This window comes from Cotesia glomerata, linkage group LG10 (assembly GCF_020080835.1).
Source record: "Cotesia glomerata isolate CgM1 linkage group LG10, MPM_Cglom_v2.3, whole genome shotgun sequence".
Taxonomy (NCBI): Eukaryota; Metazoa; Arthropoda; class Insecta; order Hymenoptera; family Braconidae; genus Cotesia; species Cotesia glomerata.
Window position 1 is genome coordinate 4,221,242 of NC_058167.1, and position 21,311 is coordinate 4,242,552.

At 28.0% G+C, this 21,311-nt stretch overlaps 2 protein-coding genes and 1 long non-coding RNA gene across 4 annotated transcripts in view; all 3 read right to left on the reverse strand.

The window, feature by feature from the left end:
- The window catches only part of LOC123273018 (protein flightless-1-like), a 38,913-nt gene extending 35,816 nt beyond the window's left edge, over nucleotides 1–3,097 (reverse strand). The window contains exon 1 of the mRNA XM_044740100.1: nucleotides 2,758–3,097. Coding sequence (XP_044596035.1) covers nucleotides 2,758–2,817 — 60 coding nt within the window. The 5' untranslated portion in view covers nucleotides 2,818–3,097. The remainder of the gene's footprint in view (nucleotides 1–2,757) is intronic.
- A 6,776-nt stretch (nucleotides 3,098–9,873) lies between these two features.
- LOC123273013 lies at nucleotides 9,874–16,215 on the reverse strand. 2 transcript variants are annotated; one of them, XM_044740089.1, is made up of 3 exons: nucleotides 13,496–13,723; nucleotides 12,245–12,593; nucleotides 9,874–10,983 (listed from the first exon to the last, which is right to left on the reverse strand). In XM_044740089.1, exons 1-3 carry the CDS (start codon nucleotides 13,667–13,669, stop codon nucleotides 10,445–10,447), a joined length of 1,062 nt encoding a protein of 353 aa, XP_044596024.1. In that variant the 5' UTR covers nucleotides 13,670–13,723; the 3' UTR covers nucleotides 9,874–10,444. The 2 variants fall into 2 exon arrangements, 1 of the variants encoding a protein (XP_044596024.1); XR_006511219.1 differs by lacking the exon at nucleotides 13,496–13,723 and adding an exon at nucleotides 16,099–16,215.
- A 1,175-nt stretch (nucleotides 16,216–17,390) lies between these two features.
- LOC123273019 lies at nucleotides 17,391–19,976 on the reverse strand. The gene is made up of 6 exons (XR_006511220.1): nucleotides 19,857–19,976; nucleotides 19,062–19,150; nucleotides 18,624–18,712; nucleotides 18,253–18,341; nucleotides 17,820–17,908; nucleotides 17,391–17,679 (listed from the first exon to the last, which is right to left on the reverse strand). It is a non-coding gene; the product is annotated as an uncharacterized LOC123273019 (long non-coding RNA).
- Between the last annotated feature and the right edge of the window lie 1,335 nt (nucleotides 19,977–21,311).

The following is a 21,311-nucleotide window of genomic DNA, read 5'->3' on the forward strand; positions in this document are numbered from 1 at the left end:
ATAAAATGCGTTTTTTGACTTATTTGACAAAAATTGGACATTTGAAAATTCAATTCTACTCGAGGGTGTCCACTCGAAATTGAAAAAGAATACTTATAGAAATCATAGAGTAGACTCTACGGAAGTTCCCTTTCTTAATTTCCAGTGAACACCGAGGATTGAATTATTAACGTCAAATTTCTGACAAATAAGTTAAAAAACGCACTTTACGGGGTTGTTACTCGGTGTCCATGGGGTTATTCGATCAATTATGGGTCTGGAAATCTTCGGTAGACTCTACTCTATGATTTCTAGAAGTTTCCTTTCTTAATCTCGAGTAGACACCGAAGATTGAATTTTTAAATGTCAAATTTGTGACAAATAAGTCAAAAAAACCCTTTATGGAACTGTTACTCGCCGTCTATGGGATAGATCGATCGATTATGGGTCCGGAAATCTTTAATAGAGTCTCCTCTACAATTTTTTCGAAGTTCCTTTCTTTAATCTCCCTCGATCCCCAAGAAATGAATTTTTAAATGTCAAATTTGTGACAAATAAGTCAAAAAACGCCCTTTATGGGGCTGTTAATCGGTGTCCATGCGGTTGATCGATTAATTATGGGTCTGGAAATCTTCTGTAGAGTCTACTCTATGATTTGCATGAGTGTCCTTCCTTAATCTCGGGTGGACACCAAAGATCGAATTTTTAAATGTCAAATTTTTGTCAAATAAGTCAAAAAAAGCATTTTATGGGGCTGTTACTGGGTGTCTATGGGGTTGATCGATCGATTGTGGGCCTGGAAATCTTCTGTAGAGTCCACTCTACGATTCCTATGAGTTTCCTTTGTTAATCTCGAGTGGACTCCGAAGATTAAATTTTTAAATGTCAAATTTGTGACAATTAAGTCAAAAAACGCCTTTTATGGGGCTGTAACTCGATGTCCATGGGGTTGATCGATCGATTATGGGCCTTGGAATCTTTTGTAGAATCCACTCTATCATTCTTATAAGTTTAAGTTATTAATCTCGAGTGGACACCGAGGATTGAATTTTTTAATGTCAAATTTGTGACAAATAAGTCAAAAAAAGCCCTTTATAGGGTATTCACTCGATGTCAATGGGGTACATCGATCGATTATGGGTCTGAAAATTTTCTATAGAGTCTCCTCTACAATTTTTAGAAGGTCCTTTCTTTAATCTCCAGTGGACACCGCGAAATGAATTATTAAATGTCAAATTTGTGACTAATAAGTCAAAAAACGCCCATTATGGGGCTTTAACTCCGTGTCCATGGGGTTGATCAATTGATTGTGGGCTTGAAAATCTTCTGTAGGGTCCACTCTACGATTTCCATGAGTGTCCTTTCTTAATCTCGAGTTGACAACGCGAAATGAATTTTTAAATGTCAAATTTGTGAAAAATAAGTCAAATAACGCCCTTTATGGGGCTGTTAGTCGGTGTCCATGGGGTTGATCGGTCGATTATGGGCTTGGAAATTTTCTGTAGAGTCCACTCTACGATTTCCATCAGTTTAAGTTCTTAATCTCGAATGGACACCGAGGATCGAATTTTTAAATGTCAAATTTGTGACAAATATATCAAAAAACGCCTCTTATGGGACTGTTACTCGGTGTCCATGGGGTGGATCGATCGATTATGGGTCTGAAAACCTTTTATAGAGTCTTATCTACAATTTTAAGAAGTTTTTTTTCTTAATTTCTAGTCGACACTGAGATATGAATTTTTCAAAGTCAAATTTTCCGTCAAATAAGTCAAAAAACGCCCTTTATGGGGCTGTTACTCGGTGTCCATGGGGTTCATCGATCGATTATGGGTCTCGAAATTTTCTGTAGAGTCTACTCTATGATTTCCATAAGTTTACTTTCTTAATCTCCAGTGGTTACCGAGAATTGAATTTTTTTTCGTCTCTGTATTTTTTTCTGCCTGTCGTCCGTCGCTAGAGTCCGTGGGTTATGTGCGCACGACAGAGAGGTTCGACCGCTACTTGTTGTTTTTTGCGATATCTCCGAAAATAATTTCGATTTTATCAAAAAAGTGATAAGGGCATTTTTTGTCGGTTTTTCAATTTTAAAACTTTTTTTTTGCAACTAAACTTCCCTGTCAAATCACTCGTTCCTGATTTATATTGTTTTAAACAATTAAATTGTTATTAACAATTAAACTTACCATCGGCGAGAAAAATAACCTAGTTTTTCGTGATCCTCGGCAAAAAATACGTAAATATCATTGGTCAGAATCCGGGGCCCTAAAAGTGCATACGGGCTTCTCTCTTTAGCCGAGGGACCAAAAATACTTGATGAATTCATATTTTAACGATTAGAAATGATTTGAAATGATTAAAAATTTCTTTATCATTCTGAATCATGTTTTAATAATTAAAAATGATTAAAAATTTCAATCATTTTGAATCATTTTCAATTATTTTTTAACGGTTAAAAATGATTTGAAATGATTAAAAATTTGTTAATCATTTTAAATCATTCTGTTTAATCAGGGAATGCACAATCACTTTCTAAACAATTACAGAGGTCAATCAAACAACAGCGAACTCGTTTTTTAACGATAGACGATTTGATGTTACTTAATTATGTGGAATTATGTTAACTCGAGAATACATAAATTAATAGTTGGTAGAGAGTTATTCATTATAAATTGAGAAGGTAATATTTTTAACGATTAAATATATTATTTAATTGGATCAAATTTTCAAATATATATTGGATTTTAAATTATATGAGATGATAGAAATTTTACTTACGAAATCATTGTCAGAAAAATCTACACCACGGACAAAAGGCAAAACACCTGTATTTGCCATAGTTTTACAAAACTTTCTTTAATAGAAGTATGCGATTTAAACAAAATGAAATTAATATCATATCAAACCACTGCAGAAAATAATAATTCTAATCACTTTTATAATAGGTTAGAAATTTCGTTGACATCACACTCATTGTATATACACTCATTGTATACATTCAAGAATATCCTATATATATTGGCCGCGTTCAAATTTACTAAGGCTGCGATCAAGTTTACTAAGTTCTTAGCAGATCTGAGCGGGTGCACACTTTTTGTCCTAAACGTAAGGTAATTTCAGTTAGACAATATACCAACTGCACATTGTTCCCACCATTACGGAGAGTCAAATGTTGATTATAACAATAGTATTTATTTCGAATGGATGATTAAAATAGGTATGATTGGTGACTGTCGAATTTTCTATTAGATTAATTTGATACTAATGATTGTTCATGACATTATATTAATGCCGCAAAATAATATTAAACTATGACTAATTTGAAACGGTTATAAATCTTTGTATTGTAATTTAAAAACCAATGATATTACTGTCATAAATAAAATGTTGCTTTTTTATTTTAAATCACTATTGAAAAGATTCATTGGTAATTCAAATCAGTCATTTTTTATTATAAAAAGATTTTATGATTTACATCAATAGAGTTGATATGGTTGAGAACCATTGATAAATAGAGTCCGCCGAACATTATTCTATAGCTATTTAAGCGGCATAATAACTTTAGATTAGTGACTTGATGTTACTTTAGTTATTGGTGCTGTAAAAAGTTGGAGCCAGTGGAAGTTTATGCCCACCAATTTATGTAGCAAGCATACATTATATCTATAGGTATTTAAGTTAAAAGAATTTTAGATCAGCGGCTGAATATTATTATAGTTGTTGGTGCTGTAAAAAGTTGGAGCCAGTGGAATTTTATTGGGTGTGCGACATTTTGCAGAACTGGATATGAGATTTCGTATGTTAAGGTTGGCCAAGTGGTTGTACTAAACATTATCGCGTCGTGCCACCTGGTTGTGACAAAACTAATCGTGGAAATTGAGAGTAAAACAGATTTCCTAAATTAATGTAATGAAAATCTAATAGATGGCGGATACATGTGCATTTACAACTTTAACCGGATCCTCGTAGCATTAAAGAGCTCCCTGTGAAAGCATACATTTTTCTCTTGTATATAAGTAGATGATGTGTACTCCATTATACAAGTCATATAAAACTACGATAAAAAATATTAATTTATTGTTTTTTAAATTGTAATAATTATTCAGTGCAATCAATATCTTTATTATAATTATTTAAATAAAATTATTTATTTTAATAATAATTTCTTTTTATTGCTCGTGAAATATTTATCAGTTTTAAAATAAATGTTAATAATTTATAAATTATAACAATAAATATAAATAATAATAATAATAATAAAAATAAATAACAATAACAATAAACTATAAATTGTTAGAAAATATAAGTGTTTCAATTTTTATAAGAACCATTGGATTAAAATAAAAAAATACAGGATGTTAATAAATTACAATTACATTTGTGAGTAATAATTATAATTTATTAATTCAAAAAATTTCATATTCCTATAAATATTTTTACTGTTTCCTGATAAATAAACATTTAAATATATATATAAATTTTTTTTTTAGGGCTCTCATGTACATAATTTATATTTACTAATAAAAGTACTCCGAAATTTATAATCTGTCTTTAACATGTGTTTCCCATTCATCTAAAACATATTCATTTTGGAGTTGATTTTTTTTTAATATCTATGATATTTACAATAATAAATTATTTATTTAAAAATTTCATTATCCGATCGATTATTTGATAAAAATCAAAGCGTTGTCATTAATTAGCGCGGTTCACCTCAGCATGGATGGTCTAAAATTATAAACAAAATAAATAAATATAATTTAGGCTCAGCCAATTATAATAAAAATTTAAAAGAGCTGTAAATAATTGCCATTGGGCCGCATTCTAGCTATAATGGTCCGATTTTGTTTATAAATAATAATTTTTATCTGTACTCTTCTAGATATAGCACAAAAATAAGGGTTTTTAAATAATTTACCAAAAACACCTTGGCACGGACGACCCGGTATAATTGATGAAAATCATTCAATTAGTAGCAAGTCAATTATATTAAAAAAAAAAAAAAAAAAAAAGGTTCTAAACATTTAACTGTATTCTTCTTAGTACAAATGATGACCCCATGTTCATGTTTAAATAAAACTTTTACATACCCAGACAAGTATTATTCATTTTGTAACTTGGAGTATTGAGAAATATAATAAGCTAAGTGGGGATAGCGTCATTTACGGTCTGTTATATACAGTTCTGAGACCAACAGTCAGAGACGCGTATGCCACTCCTTCTCTTCTGCTTCCACTTTTGTTGCTTCACTATATGCAAAATTTATTATTATTGTCCCATTTTTGAAACAAAACCCTTGCTAATAAATTTTAATTTCCGAAGCAAGGTCAAACGTTGAGAAGATCATTTTAATTTACCGATTGTTAATAATTAACGAAAGAGGGTTTGGTGGAAATGGTCCGTAACTGTTGAAGAAAAAATGATATATAATAAGTAAAAGGCCAATTACTTCATAGAAATTAATCAGAATTAAAAATGTATAAAAATGTCTTGGCACGGATGGCCCGGATAATTTATCAAATACCGTATTATTATAAATAGATGACCGCAAGTAATGAATAAAAAAATATATTTTGATAAAATCTTATGTGGTTTATCATGACTCGACTAAGGGGAGATTATTTTTTATTGAGAATAAACATTAACTTGTATCAGACTAATCATGGAATAAAAATTAAAGCATGTAGTATAAAAAAAAAGAATAATTCATATCCTGCTTTTCTTTAGTTAAAAGCTGGCGGCACTATTTCAATCTGGCAAACTCACTTTCACATTAACAGCTTAGGTTTGCTTTTTTATTAATTATATAAAATTTTGTGAACAATAAAATTAAAAAAAAAATTAGGAAAACGCTTGACCCTGAAGGCCATCCTGGCAACTTCCCGCTTATCTCAAATCTAAGCGCTTTTAATCACACATTACTTTTTTGAGCTCTTCGAGCTCAAAAATAGAAATTTTGTGTCATTTTGAGCTCTCCGAGCTCAAAAATCTTATCAAAGTTCGATGAAACACGAGATTTTTAATTTTCAAACTGCTGTAACTTTTGAATGAATTAACCGATTTTCACGTGGTTGACAGCGATCGATGTAGTTTTTTGAGCTCTATGAAAAAGTTCAAAACGAAAAAATTGATCTTATCAAACATTTCGGAGTTATTACAAAAAAACACTTTTTTCGATGTTTTTCGACAACGATATCTCACGAACGCATCAACCGATTCTGACGAATTTGGTGGCGATCGATGCGGGTTTTCAAGGTGAAGAGCTGATTAGTTTTTAAGTTCGATCGGTTCAGCCAATTCGGAGATATTTTGAAAAAATGAAAAAAAAAATCTTTTTTTGTTCCACTTTTTTTCGCTTTTTTTACAATTTTTCGAAATCTACCGGTCTGAATCGGTTCCAACTTATAGGGAATCGAAGTTTGGCGAAGCCCCTTCGAATGACATCAACCGCGATCAAATTGGTCAAGCCGTTCAGAAGTTATAAGAGGTTTACACACACACACACACACACACACACACACACACACACACACACACACACACACACACACACACACATACATACATACAGACGTACGGACATCATCGTAAAAATAGTCAGGAAAGCTTCTTAGGGCTTTCAAACGTCGAGATCTGTTGAAACCTCAATTTTTGCAAAACGGGGTAAAAACAATAACTTCCCGAGTTTTTGAAAATCATTGATTTTCTTAGCGGGAAGTTAAAAATATATAATAGATAATAAACAAGTTTAACTTTAGCACGGATAATTGGTAATCATTTGAAAAAATGCAGTACTTATTCGATAAAAGGTCAATTTGACTGTTGAAATTTATAATTATTCAAAATTCACGTAAAGTTTTCTAAGCACGGATGGCCCGGAATAATAATTATAAACAAAAGAATTCATAGGTTCAGGTTAATTGACAAATAGAAATAAAAAGTAATTGAAAATTTACGAAGAAATCTTTTTTACAAATGACCTAGCATATATCTTAGAGTGGTCCAAAAAAAACATTTTTATTTTTTTTTTCAAGTGCTGCTGTCTTAAAAACTTCTCTAAGGTATAAAAAAAATTCTCTCCAAAGCGCAGCTTGATATCTCAATTCTTCATGAAGCTCAATGAATTTTTATTTTCGCATTTAAATAACACGTAAAAAAATTTTATTTACGTTTTCATTTGGTAAAACTACGAAAAAAATTTTTTTATGCATTTTTCGTCAATTATTCTTGTAGGAAATTTAATTCTCTACAAAAAAATACTGAGGTAGTTTTTCGTTATCCTAACAAGTAAAAGTTATTAAGCTTTAAATACTCGCAATAAAAGAAAATTTAATCAGATATGATTTTAGAATCCATCGTTGTATCACATTTTCTGTTTCAAAGTATTTGATTATGTAATTTATATTTTTCTTTAAAAACATGGTATACAGTCTGATATCGGTAATTCAGTTTGGACCAGTGACAACAAATGACAATTTAATATATCGGCTTGTTTATTTGAACCACATGTAAAAATGCACTGAAGGAGATTACCAGACTTTGTTAATACTTCAACCACTGCTTAAAAAAAATTAAACTAGATAATTTACTTTTAGCACTCTCTTGCGGGCCTACATGAAGATATATAGTAAATTAAATTTTTTGTTGATAATTAGTTTTTTACCCTAACCTGGCTGCATTTTAATAATTATGTCTTATAAGTAATATAAACCAATATAAGAAATAACCAAAAAATTAAATAAGTCTCATAGATTATATTGGTTGTATGTTTATTAGCAATTTCTTTATAGTCAAGCTTATTTACTTAAATATGTGATGACTTCTGAGATAAGGCGGTTTTGCGCACGAACTCTACCTGTTTATTTATCATTTTTTTTTTTCAAAGATTAAATTTAAAAATAAAAGAATCAATTCACGAAGGACTTCTATTTACGTTCTCCTGCAAAGTTTCATGATTTTTCATTCGGTCAAAAAGCGTCCCAGTATCGTGTTCAAAATTTAAATATTCACCTGTCCTACATGTTTTTAAATAAAAAAATTAAATTCAGTATACATCCAGAAGGACTAGCTTGCTCTTGATTCATATTCCGTAATGAAAATTCAAGTTCAATTTTAAAAATCATTGCTCATAGGAAAAAATATCCAAATTGTAATGAGAAAATTATTCATAATTCACAGTTAATACTTCACCAAAAGACATGTGTTAATTATATTAGAAACAGTCTACTTTGATAAATTTTGAAATAAATACATGCAGTTACCAAAAGTTTTCGAAAAGATGCTTTGAAACTATCTTCGTTCAAATTTTCTTTTGTGCGAGTATTTAAAAGCTCAATAACTTTTACTCGTTAAGATTACGAAGAAACTACCTCAGTACTTTTTGTAGAGAATTAAATTTCCTACAAGAAGCATTAACAAAAAATGCATAAAAAAATTTTTTTCGTAGCTTTATCGGAGCAAAACGTAAATACCATTTTTTTACGTGTTATTTACATGGGACAATAAAAATTCATTGAGCTTCATGAAGCATTGAGATATCAAGCTGCACTTTGAAGGTAATTTGTTTAATACCTCAGAAAAGCTTTGAAGATGATAGGCAAAATACTTTTTTTTTTGAACCACTCTATTATATATATATATATATATATATATATATATATATATATATATATATATATATATATATATATATATATATATTTTATATATATGAATTGATGTGCGTTAGTCTGGCTATAACCCAAAATCTTCTGTATATATAAACATAAAAAAATTTCATGAATTCAGGATTCATTTTTTGGGATCTTGATTTTGAATGAATAATCATTTCTCACAAAATATCTTATTTGTTGAAAGATATCAAAGGGTATATTTGTATAAGTCACTATGACTTCAATCTTCAATGGTAGATGGTGGAAGAATAAGAGAACATTTACTTTTTAAATAATAATTTTTTAATGATTTTCACTGTACAGTAACCTACAAACGACCCAGAAAAATATTGGTTTTCTAGTCAATCCAATACTTTTCAATACTTTTTTCTTTGTCTCAATACTTTTTTTTATTCAGGGGATGGTTTGTTAATTTTTTCGCAAAAAACACATCGGCACGGTTGCCCCGGTAATGCACTTGAAAACAAAATCGAAAATAAATACTAAATACTCTGCGATTAAAAAAAATGTGAGATTTGAACTTAAATCTTAGCTAACCCACTTTCATAGATATTTCTACAAAATTATTTCATCCATTAAGTACAGAACTTTATGCACTGGGATCTCGAAAGTTAAAAAGCATTAAGCGAGGTGGGTGACCGCTTGTGTTAAATCGATAAAATTACCTGTAGTGATTTCTTTTTCATTTTAATTGGCTACAGAGGATTAGTTGCAACCATAGAAAGTATAATTTATAAATATTATCAATTATTTAATGAGAAGTGATTGTAAATTATGACATACAATGACCTGATCAGACATGAACGGATCTGACTGGACCCGTTTATGCCTAGCCAGGTATGGTCAAGCCTGGTCATTTTTTATATCAGATCAAACTTGAAGACTCATGCCTGTTCATATCTGATTAGATTTGATCATTTCTCTCCCGGAAAGACCATTATTTATAAAAATATACCTGGTGAATAATTTAAAGGGAAATCCTTGGCACACGGAAAAAAAGAAAACTCGAAAATTTAAAGTATAAAATGTAAAATGAGTCCCGTCGTAATCAGAACTAGAAAAATTACAGTTTGAAATAACATTTTTCTAAATTCAATTTTTTAATTTAATATTCAGAGCTTGCAATGTATATATTACATTTTACAATGTTATTTTTATAAAATCTGTAATAATTACAATCTTAAATTGTAATTTTTCCAGTTTTCATCACGAAGCGCCACGTTGCATTATATACTGTAATTTTTCGAGTTTTCTTTTTTTCGTGCACAAGTGACACGGAATTGTTTTTAATAAATGAGGATGTGTTGGTGTGTGGACTAATATTTATTGCTATAAAATTCTGATAATTATTTACACGGAAATCCTTAGCACGGAATTGCTTATAATAAATAAAATATTGTTGGTATCTCGATTATTGTTTATTATAACAAAAAATGTAGCTAACTACGAAATTCTTACCTTTTAAACGTTTTTAAAAGGTAAAAATTTAGGTTGTCAAAATACATAATTTACATTTATAACTTACAGTTCTACTAATAAAATGGAAGATGTTCATAACTAACACACCTATTTTGACACGGATGACCCATTATTTTATATAATAATTTTTTCATAATCAATACCTAGTCGATTGTATTTTTAAATAGAGATTTTTAAGTTTTCAATTATATTTTTAATAAAGTTTTTAATTAATATTTAGAAGAAATAGGAAAATATATTCAGTAGCACCTTAACAAATGAATATAAAAGATTGTTAAAAATGTACGGATAAGACCGACACGGTTGGCCCGGTATTATTTTCCAAAAGCACTCATGAGTTCATTTTCTTTATAAATCAGGTAATATTTATAATATTTTTGAGCTGCTTCTTCTGATGAACTTTTTAAATTTTCTCCAAAATTTACAGATGCTTTTGGTGCATTATATACAGTAAATAGTACTGCAGGATCCGTTGAGGCGATAAGCTTATGCCTAATGTCCCTTATATGATGCATGATTGCAGGCGGATTTTCAGGATCATTGATCGCTGTATACATTGTATATTTTTGGAATTCGTATTTTTCTTCATACCTCTCTTTTACATTATTAATTAGTTTTTCAACAATCTTCCTCTCGTTTTCTTGTAATTCTTTTATATGATTTATTTTTTTAATTTCATCAATTAAATTTAATTCTTCATTGTCTTTTTTTAGTTTTTTTTTTATATCTTGCCAGAATTGGACGTACTCTTGATTGTTTTTTGATTCGGTGTTTTGGTGGGGTTGTACATATTTTCCAGCTTGTACAGAATGTAGATCTATGCGTCCCTCTCGCAAAATCATTATAAGTGTAGCTACAAAACATAAATAATTATTCTCAATTACGGAGCTATTCCATTTATCTGTTGCATTAGTGATGCAGTTACTTGCATTTTAACACTCAGTAAAAAATTTTTCGTCATTGTGTAAAATGTAAAAGTTTTAGTGTAAACTTTAAACATTTTAACGTGTTGATTTAATACGATTAATCATTTATATCGTTTCATCGATTCGCTTTCCGATACAAAAATATGTTTTTCAATACTTGAGTAACACTTTTTTAATGCTACACTTACACAAAGCTGTGTTACTTTACTTCTAAGGTAGCTGTCGCGGTTAAACCATCACTTCGAAAAATTCTAAATTTTTGTATATTTATTAAGAACATGATGATACAATTATTTTTTTATTTCATTTATTTATTGGATTTATATGCCAAGGCTTATAGCCTGATGGCAAATTGTACAATGTCTAGTATAATAAATTAATTATAACAAAAAGTGTAAATTAAGTAATAAAACAGAAGCAGTATAATAGGTGTAATTGAGTGATAAGACAGAAACAGTATAATAAGATGCGGTACAATAATTTATATGGGCGACATATCAGTAACTTCAAACAAGCCAATTACCCTTAAAATTTTGTCGAGTAGTCACCTATAATCCGAGATGATTTCAATTAATAGTTGGATATTTAATATTGATTGCATATGCTCTTTACAGTTATGTACCAGTTTCTTAGTTTTAAAAAAAAATGTCAGAAACTTTCAAAAAACTGACAGTCTTTTAATGTATTTGTTTTGAGTTGAAAAAAAATATTTTTTAAATTTTTGACCGTTTAATTATTTATATACAACGTATTAAAGTTCAAAAATTTATGAAAAATTATATACAGAGTGTATTATCTATATATAGAGAGTATAATATCTATATATATGAATACTATATAGTTTACTTCTACACGGGTACAGTCTTGCGTAAAAATTATAGATTACTTAGCTTACAAGTTCATTTACTTTTGCGGCGCATATAATCTCTAATTATCTGACAATATTGTACCACGACAACCCTGATGATTAAGAAATCTAATTTGAAATGATTTAAATGAATTAGGGAACTACGTTTTAACACAGATTTGTGTTATTTTCACACAAAACAGTGTTACACACAGATACTGTTGAATTAATACTAAGTTTGGATAAAAAAAGGCATTAACATACGTTTTTGAGTTAAATTTGACGAAAAATTTTATACTGTCCAGTGAAAATGAAAATAAATGAAAATTTTTACAATTTACCAAGAAATTTGTTGCAGTGTAGATGTTTGTCTACTAATCTATTAAGCTGACTGTGGTAAGACTCTATAACATTAGTTGTACGATCCTCCCCCCTATCGAAATTACAGATTTGCACAGGTCCTTCTTTGCGTAACCATTGATCATCATAGTACTCGAAGTAGTCGTCAAAAAAATCACCAAAACTTTCTGTCGTTTCTTTTTTAATAGCTTCATACGTTTTGCTAATGCAGTTTGCAGGAAGCAAAGCTAAATATTTTAATAAATTTATTACATAGAAAGTTTCAGGATTTGACCACGTACTCGAAGATGTACTAATTAGTTTTTTGTCCCGTGCATTTTTGACTAGCGCCTATAACAGATATTATTTATGTAGGTAACTGTATGAACTCAAGAATGAGTGGTTGTGCATGATTAATGTATTGTTAAACGAAATCACTTCAAGACGATGTAAAATGAGGATTTAAAAGGCCATACGGCATTCTAAGTGAAAATAGATTTTTTGAAGCTGAAACTTTGAGTTTTCGTGTAGTTAATGTAGAACAAAAGTTGAAGGGGTTAAACGTGTTGTTCCAAAAGATGCAAGTATAAGCTTGTCTTTTCTACATTTGTAAATATATCACAGAAATTGGAATACTGCCGTTAAAAATATTTTTTTTACTTCCCGCTAAGAAAATCGGAGATTTTCAAAAATCGAGAAGTTATTGGTTTTACCCCGTTTTGCAAAAATCGAGTTTTCATCAAATCTCGACGTTTGAAGACCACAAGAAGCTTCCCTGACTATCCCCGCGAGGTTGTCACTATGTCTGTATGAGCCCGAAGAGCTCAAAAGCATGGAAAAGCTATTTATTTGAGCTCGAAGAGCTCAAAATAACACATACATTACATTTTCGAACTCGAAGAGCTCAAAAACATCATAAGTGCAATTTTATGCGCCTAGGTATGGAAGTAGCGGGAAGTTGCAGGGATGGCCTTCAGGGTCAACCGTTTTTCTATTTTTTTTTTTAAGAAAAGCCAGCACAGTAGCTTCTTAAGTTGTCTATGACTATTAATTTTCATCAAATTGTTAGAAACTTTAATGAAGCTTAAGTTTTATAGACCAAATTGACCATTGTGTACGGTATTCGTGGCACGGATGGCACGGCCTTACCATTTTTCGGTAAAGTTAGATAATTTTTTATATTTTTTCCAACAATTTCATTCGGTTTTATCTCACTTTGTTATTGTATATGTTCCAAATAATCTTATACTTACTTGGCTATAATGAAAAAAACAAGTTCTAGTAGTTATTGCAGGGTAAACAATTTTCAACGCATTCCTCATGGCAATCTCATGGTCCGTTAAACTTTCCCGTGGTTGGAAATTGGGAAATTTACGAGCAAAATACCTGAATGCTTTTAAATAGCACTCCTGTGCTTTGTTCGTCATCAAAACCCAAAAAATAAAATTATAAGTATTAATCAACTAAGACTTTTTATTCAATAATTGATAGAGAACCCATAATATTGCTTATTGTAAAAATAATACTGGTCTATCTTAGTGGATATATTTTTTAAAATATTATTTGTTAACTTTGTAATACTCTTTTGGCGTTTTTTAGATGTTTGACTGGCTATCAATAAATTTGAATTTAGAATAAAAACCATTAGGACTATCCATGCCAATTAAGCTTTATGAATTAATTACAATATTCAAATCTTATTGAAGTCTTGTGTGTGAACTCACTCTGTGTTATTTATTGCAATATCTTATAAATATCTGAGCCAGGTATTTATCATCCCTACCATTTCATATTACTACAAGGTCGTTTGTGAAAAAGTTTTTCTTTTTAAATGATCAATGACCCTTCATTTATATTCAATAAGTAACCTATAACTATCAGTTTTTAAGTTCTTGATAATTATTCCGGGCCATCCGTGTATGGAATTTTTTACGTGAAATTTAAATAATTATCATTAATCATCATTTTTATTGAAAATTATAATATTGTTTAAGCTGATCTTATGTTATTTGAAATGAAAATAATTATTTAAAATATGGCAAAAGGGGCTAAGGAAAGTCGAGTCTTATCCCAACTTTTTATAAATATCTAAGCCAGGTATATATTATCCCTACCCATTTTTTATATTACTGCTAGGTCATTTGTAAAAAAGATTTCTTCGTAAATTTTCAATCACTTTTTGTTTCTATTTGTCAATTAACCTGAACCTATGAATTCTTTTGTTTTTAATTATTATTCCGGGCCATCCGTGCTTAGAAAACTTCACGTGAATTTTCAATAATTATTTATTTTAACAGTCAAATTAACCTTTTATCGAATAAGTACTGCATTTTTTCAAATGATTACCAATTATCCATGCTAAAGTTAAACTTGCTTATTTCATTATATATTTTTTTTTTAATTTTATTGTTCACAAAATTTCATATAATTAAAAAAAAGCAAACTTAAGCCGTTAATGTGAAAGTGAGTTTGCCAGATTGAAATAGTGCCGCCAGCTTTTAACTAAAGAAAAGCAGGATATGAATTATTCTTTTTTTTTATACTACATGCTTTAATTTTTATTCCATGATTAGTCTGATACAAGTTAATGTTTATTCTCAATAAAAATAATCTCCCCTTAGTCGAGTCATGATAAAGCACATAAGATTTTATCAAAATATATTTTTTTTATTCATTACTTGCGGTCATCTATTTATAATAATACGGTATTTGATAAATTATCCCGGGCCATCCGTGCCAAGACATTTTTTATACATTTTTAATTCTGATTAATTTCTATGAAGTAATTGGCCTTTTACTTATTATATATCATTTTTTTTTCTTCAACAGTTACGGACCATTTCCACCAAACCCTCTTTCGTTAATTATTAACAATCGGTAAATTAAAATGATCTTCTCAACGTTTGACCTTGCTTCGGAAATTAAAATTTATTAGCAAGGGTTTTGTTTCAAAAATGGGACAATAATAATAAATTTTGCATATAGTGAAGCAACAAAAGTGGAAGCAGAAGAGAAGGAGTGGCATACGCGTCTCTGACTGTTGGTCTCAGAACTGTATATAACAGACCGTAAATGACGCTATCCCCACTTAGCTTATTATATTTCTCAATACTCCAAGTTACAAAATGAATAATACTTGTCTGGGTATGTAAAAGTTTTATTTAAACATGAACATGGGGTCATCATTTGTACTAAGAAGAATACAGTTAAATGTTTAGAACCTTTTTTTTTTTTTTTTTTTTTTTAATATAATTGACTTGCTACTAATTGAATGATTTTCATCAATTATACCGGGTCGTCCGTGCCAAGGTGTTTTTGGTAAATTATTTAAAAACCCTTATTTTTGTGCTATATCTAGAAGAGTACAGATAAAAATTATTATTTATAAACAAAATCGGACCATTATAGCTAGAATGCGGCCCAATGGCAATTATTTACAGCTCTTTTAAATTTTTATTATAATTGGCTGAGCCTAAATTATATTTATTTATTTTGTTTATAATTTTAGACCATCCATGCTGAGGTGAACCGCGCTAATTAATGACAACGCTTTGATTTTTATCAAATAATCGATCGGATAATGAAATTTTTAAATAAATAATTTATTATTGTAAATATCATAGATATTAAAAAAAAATCAACTCCAAAATGAATATGTTTTAGATGAATGGGAAACACATGTTAAAGACAGATTATAAATTTCGGAGTACTTTTATTAGTAAATATAAATTATGTACATGAGAGCCCTAAAAAAAAAATTTATATATATATTTAAATGTTTATTTATCAGGAAACAGTAAAAATATTTATAGGAATATGAAATTTTTTGAATTAATAAATTATAATTATTACTCACAAATGTAATTGTAATTTATTAACATCCTGTATTTTTTTATTTTAATCCAATGGTTCTTATAAAAATTGAAACACTTATATTTTCTAACAATTTATAGTTTATTGTTATTGTTATTTATTTTTATTATTATTATTATTATTTATATTTATTGTTATAATTTATAAATTATTAACATTTATTTTAAAACTGATAAATATTTCACGAGCAATAAAAAGAAATTATTATTAAAATAAATAATTTTATTTAAATAATTATAATAAAGATATTGATTGCACTGAATAATTATTACAATTTAAAAAACAATAAATTAATATTTTTATCGTAGTTTTATATGACTTGTATAATGGAGTACACATCATCTACTTATATACAAGAGAAAAATGTATGCTTTCACAGGGAGCTCTTTAATGCTACGAGGATCCGGTTAAAGTTGTAAATGCACATGTATCCGCCATCTATTAGATTTTCATTACATTAATTTAGGAAATCTGTTTTACTCTCAATTTCCACGATTAGTTTTGTCACAACCAGGTGGCACGACGCGATAATGTTTAGTACAACCACTTGGCCAACCTTAACATACGAAATCTCATATCCAGTTCTGCAAAATGTCGCACACCCGCATTTTATTCCCTTCGAATTATATAGCAATATAAATTATATCTGTAACTATTTCATTTTATAATAATTGTAGATCAATGACTAAATGTTACTACAGTTATTGGTGCTGGCAAAAGTTGGAGCCAGTGGAAGTTTATGCCCCTCGAGTTATATAGCAGCAGTATATTATATTATGTGTACATTATATCTATGTATACAGTTGTACCAACCTTAGTCATTTTAATGTCTCCGATGGTAAGATAAATTTTATATGGTAACTGCATATAATACAGGAATGGCAATTGTAATTTTGGAAGCATCCGAACGATAAGGTAGATTTTTCATAGAGAAATTGCTAGGTGTATAAATTGCAATAAAATATATTATAAAGAATAAAACTTAATAATAAATAATTTAAATAGTAATTAATTAATGTAATTTATTAATACCTACTTTAAATCTCATTAAATTATAATTAATTAAATTGTAAAATTTTTGTAAATATTTATCTACAGTTATATTATAAAATTACATGTTACATATTTAAATAAAAATCGAAACAATATTAATTTAATAATCCATATTTAAAGGAACAAATTCATTTATAATGTTTATTTTATTAGTGTCGAACAAATTACATTCAAATCATAAAATTTTTTTATAATTATTTCAAACCAATGTGATTTCTATAATTAATTATTTATTTGTGGTAATTATATTTAAGAAAAGAGTAAATTATAATTTATATAAAAATTTTTCATTTATTGAAATTGTAAGCTCTAAATGTATCGATATGATGGTGATGGTGGCGGTCAATCACTGATAGTCCAAAAAATTAATTATTTTATTTAATTCTTAGAAGTCAATTTTATATATATATAAAATTCTCATTGATTTGTTTAATTTTGAAAATTATCGTTGTTAATTTTTTTATTTACATTATAATAATAGTTATGTTATTTTCGATTCATTCATCCAGATCTGCGAACAAACAAAAAATTACATTTCATGAAATATAATTTTTTAATATACACTAAGAGATTTTATACAATTCAGTAGCAAAGTTATTGGTACAGTTTTAATTATAAAAATTAAATGAAATTCCAATGAAGATTTTTTACCTGTTAGGAATATCACCACAAAGAAATTATTGTAATTTTGTCTCCATTTTAAAACTTTAATGTTCAGATATTATCTTTTATTTATAAAGCTGAAATTAAAAATGAATTATTATACAAACTAATCATATTGTTAACAATATGCCAAAATAAATATTGAAGACGTTATTATTTTTTTTCATTGAGTTCTTACAAGTTTGTTGAAAAACAAAAAAATAATAAAAATTTGTTAATTTATAAAATTATGAAAACATACAATGTTATCATTTTCGAACATGTGAACCAAAAAAATTTCAATTTATAAATTATAATTTTTTTATATACTCTCAAAGGTTTCATAAAATTCATTAGCAAAGATATAATTTTACTTGCATTATTAGCAAATGATTGCATTAAATGAAAAAATATCAATAAAATTACAATTATTAAATTTTACCTGTGAAAAATATCACCAAGAAGAAATCGTTGTTACTCTGTCTCCATTATCAAACTCCAATGTTGAAGTTTTATATTTCATTTATAAATCTGAAATTAAAAATTAATATTTAACCACAAGAATTATATCATTTACAATATGCTTGATTAAATATTAAATGCGTTATTTTATTTTATTGTTTTTCATTAAGTATTCATAATTTTCTTGAAAAACAAAAAAATAATAAAAATTTCACAATTCATGAAATTATGAATACACTTAAAGGTTGTGTATACAAATCATTAGTGAAGTTATAAATTATACTTATCTTATTAGTGACTAATGACATTGAATGAAAAAATATTAATAAAATTACAATTATTAAATTTTACCTGTGAAAAATATCACCACGAAGAAATCGTTGTTATTCTGTCTCCATTATCAAACTTCAATGTTGAAGTTTTATATTTCATTTATAAATCTGAAATTAAAAATTAATATTTTACCACAAGAATCATATCATTTACAATATACCTGAATAAATATTAAATACGTTATTTTTCTCATTTTATTATATTGTTTTTCATTAAGTTTTCATAATTTTCTTGTAAAATAAAAAAATAATAAAAATTTCTCAATTCATAAAATTATCAAAACACAAAAAATTATCGTTTCCGGACATGTAAGCGAAAAAAATTTATTATTTATAAAATGTACACTTAAAGGTTTATTACAATTCATTAGTAAAGTTATAATTTATACTTATATTATTAGTAACTGATTGCATTTAATGAAAAAATATAAATAAAATTACAATTATAAAATTTTACCTGTGGAAAATATCAGCACTAAGAAATCGTTGTTAATCTGTCTCCATTATAAAACTCCAATGTTAAGGTTTTTAATTTCATCTATAACTCTGAAATTAAAAATAAATAATTAACCAAAATAATTATATCATTGACGATATGCCTGAATAAATATTAAAGACGTTATTTTATTTCATTTTATTTTTTTTCATTAAATTTTTTTGAAAAACAAAAAAATTACAAAAATTATTGAATTCATAAAATTATAAAAACAAAAAACCGTCGTTTCCGAACATTTTATTCCGAATAAAAAAAATTATAACATAAAATATAAACTAAAGCGTTTTATACAATTCATTAGTAAAATTATAATTTATACTTGTCTTTTTAGTAACTGATTGCATTGAATAAAAAAATACAGATAAAATTGCAATTAAAATTTTTCACCGGTAAAAAATAACACCACAACGAAATTATTTGTATTCTGTCTCCATCATAAAACTTTAATATTGAGGATTTATGTTTTATTTATAACTCTTAAATTATAAGTAATAAATTTTACAAAATAATCATTTCATTGACAATATGCCTGAATAAATATCGACGGCGTTATATTATGTTATTGTTTTCCATTTAATTTTTATAATTTAGTTGAAAAACAAAAAAATAATAAAAATTTCTTATTCTATGAAATTATAAAAACAAAACTCAACATTTCTAACCATAATATAGAATAAGCGTATGAATATATGAAGAAGCTTCCCATAAGATAATTAATATTTTTTGTTAAAAATTAAAAAAATATATTTTATATACCTTTTTGTATATTTTGTTTTCCATTGACATTTTTTATTGTAATTAATAACTTGTCAAAACGACAATCATAACACCAACAAAAATAATATATAAGCATTGTTAGGTTAACTTTACTGCGCAAGTGCAAAAATTGTAATTGGAGGATTTCTTTAGAAACAGTAATTTACGCATGCGCAGAAATATACGCTAGACATTGTTAGGCGCTACAATAAAGCGCGCAAATTTTAAGGATTTTACGCCATGTATAAAATTGTTTTTTTTAATGTATTGCTATTTACGAGTATTATCTTAATTTTAATTTTTAATACAAAGTTCTGTGCTAATACGCAGCTTATAAAAATAAATTTAAAAAAATTTCAATTGCAATTCAAATTTTTAATTTCTTTAATTCTCAATGAATAATAATTTTACTGACAAAAATTCAGTATCTCAATGACAAAAAATTAATAGTTAATTCAAACCTACGATAATACTCACTTTTCATTCACCAATTGTTGAAATATATATTCAAAAAATTGTTTTCAGACAATCTTCATTATGGTATTTATTTAAATAAAATAAATACAACCATTTAAAATTAAAAAAATCTGATCTGTCTTAAGACTGTACATTAAAAATTTCATTTTATATCGTTAATAACTTTATAAAATTATCGGTAACGAGTCTCCAAATTTTTATGAAAACTTATTATATGATTAAATTTGTCAAAACTGATAAATACAAATTTTTATCTACTATAATTCAACTTACCGTATAATAATTTTTTATTCTTCATATACAACGTTGAGAAGATCATCATTCGGATTATTAATACATATACATATATGACAAAATAATTAATGAAGTAAGGAATAATTGTTGAAATAAAAAATCTCAAGTTTAATTAAAATGAAAATTTATTTTGAAAAAAAATAAAGAAAAAAAATATGACAGTTGCAAAATTTATTGGAACATGCCGTTTGCAACAACTCGGCGGATAGATCACAACAAACCTGATATTGTGCTCTTCGACAAGGCTACTCGTGACATTTATGTCATTGAGTTCTCGGCCCCGGCTGAATACAACATCTCAGCCAAAGAAGAGCACAAAAGACAGATATATCAGGATCTCCTATTTGAAATTGGCAAACTTTACCCAGGTTACCGTGTCAAGCTCGTCGTCCTGATTGTTGGCGTCCTCGGAGGGATGAAACAGTCTTTTGTATCCTCACTTGCCAGAGTTCCAGCTTGCTCATCAAAAGCTGAATTCTTGGCGGTCAGGATGCAGAAGGCTGTCATACTAGGTTCCCTCCGTCTACTTAGGAAAATGACTTTGGCCTGCTGTGATCACTAACCGCCTTGTTGTGCGGAGTGGTCCAGCAGTAATGGATGGAGCTCAGGCTGGGCCCTCGGAGAATCGGACTCCGGGGACAACCCCCCTGAGCATTTAATAACATAATAATAGTAGTAAAAATA